The sequence below is a fragment of the Oncorhynchus mykiss genome, chromosome 1, assembly GCF_057628025.1.
Source record: "Oncorhynchus mykiss isolate SJ-2025 chromosome 1, ASM5762802v1, whole genome shotgun sequence".
Taxonomy (NCBI): domain Eukaryota; kingdom Metazoa; phylum Chordata; class Actinopteri; order Salmoniformes; family Salmonidae; genus Oncorhynchus; species Oncorhynchus mykiss.
This window is the reverse complement of record NC_143022.1, coordinates 8455763-8464082: the sequence shown is the minus strand read 5'-3', so window position 1 is coordinate 8464082 and position 8320 is coordinate 8455763. Positions and strand designations below refer to the sequence as shown.

Below are 8320 nucleotides of genomic sequence, written 5' to 3'. Positions count from 1 at the left end.
AAGAAAGATTGGATGCAAATATCAACTGAATTCTTTCAAAATGTTTCATACAATTGATATCACTATTTTTTTTGTTTAAAAAAAAAAATCTCCCAATGTGCATTACTTCACTGTCGCTTACAATATAAATACTATTATTTAAGTAATTATTTTCATTTGGGGCTAATTATTTTGAACTCAAATTGGCTCTTGGAAGATGTTGTCGTAACGCCGTTCAACATTTGAAGTCTTGAACGAGACCTTATGTTTCCAACAACCGTTGAGAAGGTTACGCTTGGTTCGTTACACTTCCGGAAGCGGAAATGTTGTTATGGTAACATTAGCAAACGTTTATTCAAGCCTCTTGAGGCTTTAGCTCAATCTCCATTGCCATGTGTTATGTATTATTTGCTAAATAAGCTTTTTTTTACCATCCAACGCACCATAATACATACGCAGTTAAAATGGAGGGAACAGATACCGGAGGAAATACTTACCTCATTAGACCGAATTATCATCACAAGTAAGTTGCCATACTCAATGCTAGCGGTAAAGTTAGCTACCTAACGTTAGCTATGGTAGAGAGGAAGAGGCGAAGTGAGAGGTTTTACTGTGCCCAAGAAAATCATTTGGGTGGTCGTTGGAGGTTCAAAGGAGTTAAGGTAGTAGTGGTTGGGAGGAAATGGCGACTGCTTGAATCTGAAAGTGTCCAAAAGTGAAGTGTGTGACAATGAATGTAAAATAGTGAAATCAAAGAATGGAACAAAACGAGCAAAAGTTGTGGTAGAAGACAAGGATCGGTCGCACTGCAATGCACTGCGTTAAGAGATTCATTTGGGAACTCCCATTTGCAATATAACGTTATAGGACTGAAGAAATGTGGATTCAATCAAGGTGACTAGAAGTTGCCGAGTTTACTGGTTAATTGTGTTGATGAAGAACAGAAGAAGCGTGCGCTGGATCTGGCTAAGTTGTTCACGTCAGAAACAACACGTATTGATCTTCGCAGTAGGGCGCCTGCCAAAGGAGTTATAGCTGGAGTCTCGTTGGATATAGATGACGAGTACATTAGTCAGACAAGCCCAGGAGTGGTCAGTGTACGTTACCTGACCCGTATGGTAAATGGAAGGAAGTTACCTGACCCGTATGGTAAATGGAAGGAAGGAGAAAAGACTATCGATGTTATTGTTGTTTGATGAGGGTGGATATCATTTGTGGAACGTTCCAAAAACGTTGTAAATGACAAGGTTGTCAACAAACAACGCATACAAAGTTGTATAGCGGCAGAATAAGATACCAGGTAGGCAGTCGACTTTTTAATTACGGTTTTCACTCACCACGTTTATTCTGGAAAATGTCTGCCCTGGTAGCCTATGGACAAACATTAAGAATAAGCTACGTGGTAAATTGATGCCTATTCGTCAGCTAGTTGAATTGATCATGCTACTTTGTATGCGTTGTTTGTTTGCATACTTGTACCCTACGAAGTTTTGGGAACAGATTCCTGTTGGAACGTTCCACAAATTATACCCACCCGTTTGAGGAGACCTACCTAATGTGTGCAGTGAGAGCATTTGTGTCCAAACATTACAATGTGGGAATGTTAAAGTAGTCAACTGTGTGGGGATTCATGAGTTGGGAGCAATCAGCCAATGAATAAGAATAAAATTGACTACTTTAAAATGGCGATAGCCTCAGCTACACAGATGATTCCTCTATCTATGTCCTGTAGTTTACATGCGTATCTGCCCTCTCATTGGCTAGAATTGTCCTACCTGATCTCGCCTCCCACCTGCCTTCCATATTTGAGGACATATTTCACATTTTTAGAGCGGTCACTCAAATATCTTTCCAATATAATATACAGTCTTTAGCTATGCTGCTGCAGCAGTCAACGTTCAAGACATTTTGTTGCACAATTTACTGTTATGTAGACTAGATTAATAGCTAGCTATGAAACAAAATTAGTTGGCCATCTAGCTAGCTAACGTTAGTTAGCAGGGCAGCATGGTGTGTCTCTCTGTCTTTCCCTCTCTTTATCATTTTGTTTTTATTTCAGGTTCAAAGCAGCTGTTGTGAAGGAATGCATTCATGATATCCTGAGAGAACAACTGTCTGGGGTGCAGTATGATCCGGATGAGGTCGGCGTTCTGTCCCGTTCATTAGCAGATTGCATAAAGGACAAACTGAAGGGTGAGAAACTACTCAGCTGTTACAAAGCCTCTAACTGCGGGTGACGTTGTGAAACAACTCTTATCCTAATAAGATGAGTAAATGTATGGCAATGAGTGTCTTTGGCTCTTTTTAATTTTTTTTTTACCTTTATTTAACTATGCAAGTCAGTTAAAGAACATTCTTATTTTCAATGACGGCCTAGGAACAGTGGTTTAACGGCCTTGTTCTTGATTTCCTGCAGTGGACAATTTATTACAGCTGTAAAGTCATTGATAATAATCTGCCGCGTTTCTTTTTTATGGCATTACTTTAAGATATAAGGGGAAAACATGGCTACATTTAATACAATTCACGAGTTGATTTAGAAACTATGTTTAACACTTTCTCATGGTTGGTGTCTTGACAGATTTGTCCAAAATCGTTTGACATAAAACACGACTTTTCTTACCTTGCATTTATAGCAGTGTTGTTTGGCCTTAAATCATATATTAAGCATGCATCAGTTTAAAATAAGTCCTGAATGCTTTGCTACCAGTAGACAACAAAAAAATACATAGGGGCTGACCAATTGGATGGCCTGGTCTGCTTAAATGTGCAGCGCCCATTGTTGGCTCAATAACACACATTTTAGTTTGACCATTGTTATCAGGAAATATGCCAAAAGTATGGAAATCATCTCTTGTGCTGCCACTCCATAAAGACGGGGAAAGTAGTGATCTCAATAAATATCACCCCATTCCAAGGCTTCCTTGTCTATGATTCTACAATCCTTGGTAAATGTACAACTTTGCTAAAAAAATGTTTATCTGAGTAATGTATTTTGAATATAAATCAATCAGGGTTTAGTCCTGGACAACAACCACTACAGTCAGGGTTTAGTCCCGGACAACAACCACTACAGTCAGGGTTTAGTCCCGGACAACAACCACTACAGTCAGGGTTTAGTCCCGGACAACAACCACTACAGTCAGGGTTTAGTCCTGAACATACTACTATTACAACAACCACTACAGTCAGGGTTTAGTCCTGGACAACAACCACCACAGTCAGGGTTTAGTCCTGAACAACAACCACTACAGTCAGGGTTTAGTCCTGGACAACAACCACTACAGTCAGGGTTTAGTCCTGGACAACAACCACTACAGTCAGGGTTTAGTCCCGGACAACAACCACTACAGTCAGGGTTTAGTCCTGGACAACAACCACTACAGTCAGGGTTTAGTCCTGGACAACAACCACTACAGTCAGGGTTTAGTCCTGAACAACAACCACTACAGTCAGGGTTTAGTCCTGGTCAACAACCACTACAGTCAGGGTTTAGTCCTGGACATAGTACTATTACAACTACCACTACAGTCAGGGTTTAGTCCTGGTCAACAACCACTACAGTCAGGGTTTAGTCCTGGACATAGTACTATTACAACTACCACTACAGTCAGGGTTTAGTCCTGGACATAGTACAATTACAACAACCACTACAGTCAGGGTTTAGTCCTGGTCAACAACCACTACAGTCAGGGTTTAGTCCTGGTCAACAACCACTACAGTCAGGGTTTAGTCCTGGACAACAACCACTACAGTCAGGGTTTAGTCCTGGACATAGTACTATTACAACAACCACTACCATCAGGGTTTAGTCCTGAACATAGTACTATTACAACAACCACTACAGTCAGGGTTTAGTCCTGGACAACAACCACTACAGTCAGGGTTTAGTCCCGGACAACAACCACTACAGTCAGGGTTTAGTCCTGGACAACAACCACTACAGTCAGGGTTTAGTCCTGGACAACAACCACTACAGTCAGGGTTTAGTCCTGAACAACAACCACTACAGTCAGGGTTTAGTCCTGGTCAACAACCACTACAGTCAGGGTTTAGTCCTGGACATAGTACTATTACAACTACCACTACAGTCAGGGTTTAGTCCTGGTCAACAACCACTACAGTCAGGGTTTAGTCCTGGACAACAACCACTACAGTCAGGGTTTAGTCCTGGACATAGTACTATTACAACAACCACTACCATCAGGGTTTAGTCCTGAACATAGTACTATTACAACAACCACTACAGTCAGGGTTTAGTCCTGGACAACAACCACTACAGTCAGGGTTTAGTCCTGAACATAGTACTATTACAACAACCACTACAGTCAGGGTTTAGTCCTGGACAACAACCACTACAGTCAGGGTTTAGTCCTGGACAACAACCACTACAGTCAGGGTTTAGTCCTGGACAACAACCACTACAGTCAGGGTTTAGTCCTGGACAACAACCACTACAATCAGGGTTTAGTCCTGGACAACAACCACTACAGTCAGGGTTTAGTCCTGGACAACAACCACTACAGTCAGGGTTTAGTCCTGGATAACCACCACTACAGTCAGGGTTTAGTCCTGGACAACAACCACTACAGTCAGGGTTTTGTCCTGGACAACAACCACTACAGTCAGGGTTTAGTCCTGGACAACAACCACTACAGTCAGGGTTTAGTCCTGGACAACAACCACTACAGTCAGGGTTTAGTCCTGGACAACAACCACTACAGTCAGGGTTTAGTCCTGGACAACAACCACTACAGTCAGGGTTTAGTCCTGGACAACAACCACTACAGTCAGGGTTTAGTCCTGGACAACAACTACTACAGTCAGGGTTTAGTCCTGGACACAGTACTATTACAACAACCGCTACAGTCAGGGTTTAGTCCTGGACAACAACCGCTACAGTCAGGGTTTAGTTCTGGACAACAACCACTACAGTCAGGGTTTAGTCCTGAACAACAACCACTACAGTCAGGGGTTAGTCCTGGACATAGTACTATTACAGCAACCACCACAGTTGTTAATGAACTTGTCAATGTTTTAGACACTCAAATGAAATGTTCTGCTTTTTTTTTTTGACCTGTCAAAAGCTTTTGATACTGTTTATCAGGCTATTTTATTGAATAAGTTGTCCTCGATAGGTCAGAGCTCTGACGCCTGTTGATGGTTTCATGATTATCTTAGTGACAGAACTCAGGCCATCGTGATTGATGGTGTTATGTCTAGAAGTACATAAAGGTGTACCGCAGGGGTCGATTTATGGAACCTATTCTCTATTTATATAAACACATATAAAAAACATATCTCGATGAGCTGGATGAGAAGCTAAGATTAAAAGTTGTCTTTTTCTACAGAAACAGATGGTGTCTTTCTCTAAGCAGTAGGAAGCAGATTATTCAGTCAACCTTTTTATCTGTTCTTGATTATTGTGATATTATTTATTGAAGTGCAGCTGCTACTACTCTTAAACCTCTGTATGCCATCTATCATAGTGCCTGTCGTTTTGTTAGAGGCGGCGGTTTTGATACTCATCACCGTATCCTGTATCGAAAGGTTGGCTGGACTTCACTAAAAACCCATAGATCTCTACATGAATCCCTTTTTGTTTTACAAGGCCCTTTTTCATAAACTTCCGTCTTATCTAACTTTGTTGTTGAAGTATACACATCCGAGTTGCCTAACCTGTTCACAGGATTGGTTAACTATTGAGGTTCCTAAGGTCGCCACAGAGCTAGGTAAATCTGCTTTTAGTTTTAATGCACGGTATTGCTGGAACAAATTTCAAAATACATTTAATAATGTTGATTTTCTGGTGCCTTTCCACATTTGGAAAAGAGATTTTGAGACCTAGATGTCTTCCCTGTCAAAATAAAGGTGAATTTAAAAACACAAAATATTGAGACATTGAACTTGGACCCGGTGAGAATCCTGGATCTCGCTGTCAGACAGTTATTTTGTTATTTTTCTTTCTCAATTTACCTTGTAACAAATACGGTTAATGATAATGGTCTCTCTCTCTCCAATAACAGATGTGGGCTTTGACCGATACAAGCTGGTGGTACAAGTGGTAATTGGAGAGCAGCGAGGAGAAGGTGTCAAGTGAGTCATGTGTCATTGGCTCCTATACCTTTTAGATAATATGTACAGAGGATGTGTCATTGGCTCCTATACCGTTTAGATAATATGTACAGAGGATGTGGCACTAGCTCCTATACCGTTTAGATAATATGTACGGAGGATGTGTCATTGGCTCCTATACCGTTTAGATAATATGTACGGAGGATGTGTCATTGTCTCCTATACCGTTTAGATAATATGTACGGAGGATGTGGCACTAGCTCCTATACCGTTTAGATAATATGTACGGAGGATGTGGCACTAGCTCCTATACCGTTTAGATAATATGTACAGAGGATGTGTCATTGGCTCCTATACCATTTAGATAATATGTACAGAGGATGTTTGTTTTCCTTTCTCCCAAGCTACTATTTGTGTGCCCAATTTCAAGACCATCTCTGACCATCTTTTTAGTTCACAAGTCTTATGGACCCCACTTATCCTCATAGAAACATTGTTGAGCACTAGAGTGAACAAAGGTACCCTACAGCTTTTAGTAGTAGTTGTATGTGGTGTAACCCTTTAGGGCTAAAAACATAACTAGACTGTAAGGAACTATGAACTCTTGTGTCCTGTACCTTTTTTTTTATCAGGGAGCGTGCATGACACCTAGTGTTGGCTTTAATGTCAAAATGCATTCTGTTGGTCCCTGTGGTTGTTGTATTGTGATTTCCAAAGCTTCTTTCTTTGTATTGAAGTTCATTAAAAGGATCTGATGACTTCTTCCTGTCTCACCAGGATGGCTGCCAGGTGTTTCTGGGATGCTGACACAGACAGCTACGCTCAGGACATTTTCATGAATGTAAGTGTTTTGTCTTCCAGTCTGGTATGAGGGAGGAATTGTCGTTTTAAAAAAAAAAATGTAATCGTCTGTGATAATTACTATTTTCCCTCCTCTAGGACAGTTTGTTCTGTGTGGCGGCTGCTTTCGGCAGTTATTTCTACTGAGGACAAAAGAAGATGGGAAGATTTTGCAATAGCTTTGCTATTTTAAAAGCACTCATGACTTCAGTAATTGCATAATTACTTTGACACAAGAACTTTTGAAATGAGAGTGCTCCACATAAGACATCCAAATAAACAGAAAAAGATCCTCAAAGCATCTCCGAGTAGAAGTGATGATCCAGGATCAGTTTAACCTTTTTTTAGATCATAGTGAGTAGGATTACAGGGACAGATCCTAGATCAGAACTTCTACACTGAGATTCTTTGTGGATTCGAGCCGAGAACTTGCCCTTTCCCTGGGGGAAGATGCACTGTGCAATCTCTGTTGTGTTTTTTGTTGTTGTAAGTAGCAGCAAATTATAGTTAAATACTCTGACAGAAAGAGGACTGTTGCCTTGCTTAATAACTGCAGAGGACAACAAGACAGGCACTGTTTTATTCATACTAATGTCAAGTCAACCTGAGAATAAAACATGCATAACCTACACGCAGACTGTAACTGTAACATGGTGTTAAATGCTGTCTACCAATGTTTCTTTCTAGTGTATGTCACTTTACATCACCCTTATTGCTATTTGTATACAAGATTAGTTTATTAAATGTAATTAATTTCAAATATATTGGCAATTTGACTTGTCATTGGGTACTGCAATTGACTTTCCAATTTAATACAGACATCCTCGCTAATGAGGAAGGCACAAACAAATGAGCAATTGTTAACTTCCTATCTTGTAGCCATAGATGCATGCACTTTATGTAGCTAGGTTATCCAGCTAGTTCCCCAGTGAATATGTTCTGTGGTAATTACCTGGAAGCGTTAGCGTACTTTGCAGCTGGGTCCTCAGTACACTTTCGACTTTGAATTATTGTGTATCTCTCACCACTCAAATGTGTCCTGTGTGGCTCAGTTGGTAGAGCGTTGTGCTTGCAAGACCAGGATTGTGTGTTCAATTCCCACGAGGGACCAGTATAGGGAAAAAAACAAAACATTTATCCACTCACTACTGAAAGTCGCTCTAGAGAAGCGCGTCTGCTAAATGTCTCCGATGTAGTAACACAGGTGAGTTGCTCTTATCTTTCGGTAAACCCTAGATACTGCATGAAAAGTCCATGAGACCGGCCGTTTCTGAAATACTGGAACCGGCGCGCCTGTGATCATACCCACGCTCAAAGTTGCTTAGGTCACTCGTTTTGTCCATTCTAACGTTCAATCGAACAGTAACTGAATGCCTCAATGCCTGTCTGCTTGCTTTATACAGCAAGCCACGGCCACGTGACTCAC

The 8320-nt window shown here is 40.9% G+C and overlaps 1 protein-coding gene and 1 long non-coding RNA gene across 6 annotated transcripts; one reads left to right on the top strand and one right to left on the bottom strand.

Annotated features, from left to right (window-relative positions):
* The first annotated feature begins 237 nt into the window (after positions 1-237).
* On the top strand, positions 238-7654 carry dynlt2b (dynein light chain Tctex-type 2B). Of its 5 annotated transcripts, none has more exons than XM_021611340.3 (5): positions 238-502; positions 2039-2172; positions 6006-6075; positions 6832-6895; positions 6994-7654. In XM_021611340.3, the coding sequence occupies exons 1-5, from the start codon at positions 444-446 to the stop codon at positions 7039-7041; spliced, it is 375 nt and encodes a 124-aa protein (XP_021467015.1). In that variant the 5' UTR covers positions 238-443; the 3' UTR covers positions 7042-7654. The 5 variants fall into 5 exon arrangements, with proteins under 5 accessions (XP_021467015.1, XP_021466905.1, XP_021467149.1 ...); XM_021611230.3 differs by having other exon boundaries at positions 244-502; positions 6999-7654; XM_021611474.3 differs by lacking the exon at positions 238-502 and adding an exon at positions 541-1076.
* Positions 883-2042, bottom strand: LOC149985351 (uncharacterized). Its single transcript, XR_016496320.1, has 2 exons — positions 1117-2042; positions 883-1085 (listed from the first exon to the last, which is right to left on the bottom strand). It is a non-coding gene; the product is annotated as an uncharacterized LOC149985351 (long non-coding RNA).
* Positions 7655-8320: the final 666 nt, after the last annotated feature.

Excerpts from the sequence above, each read along its gene's own strand:
- dynlt2b (XM_021611230.3), top strand. The coding sequence starts at position 444 with ATGGAGGGAACAGATACCGGAGGAAATACTTACCTCATTAGACCGAAT. Across the intron at positions 6,076-6,831 it reads CAGCGAGGAGAAGGTGTCAA|GATGGCTGCCAGGTGTTTCT; the intron begins GTGAGTCATGTG and ends CTGTCTCACCAG. Across the intron at positions 6,896-6,998 it reads CTCAGGACATTTTCATGAAT|TTTGTTCTGTGTGGCGGCTG; the intron begins GTAAGTGTTTTG and ends CCTCTAGGACAG.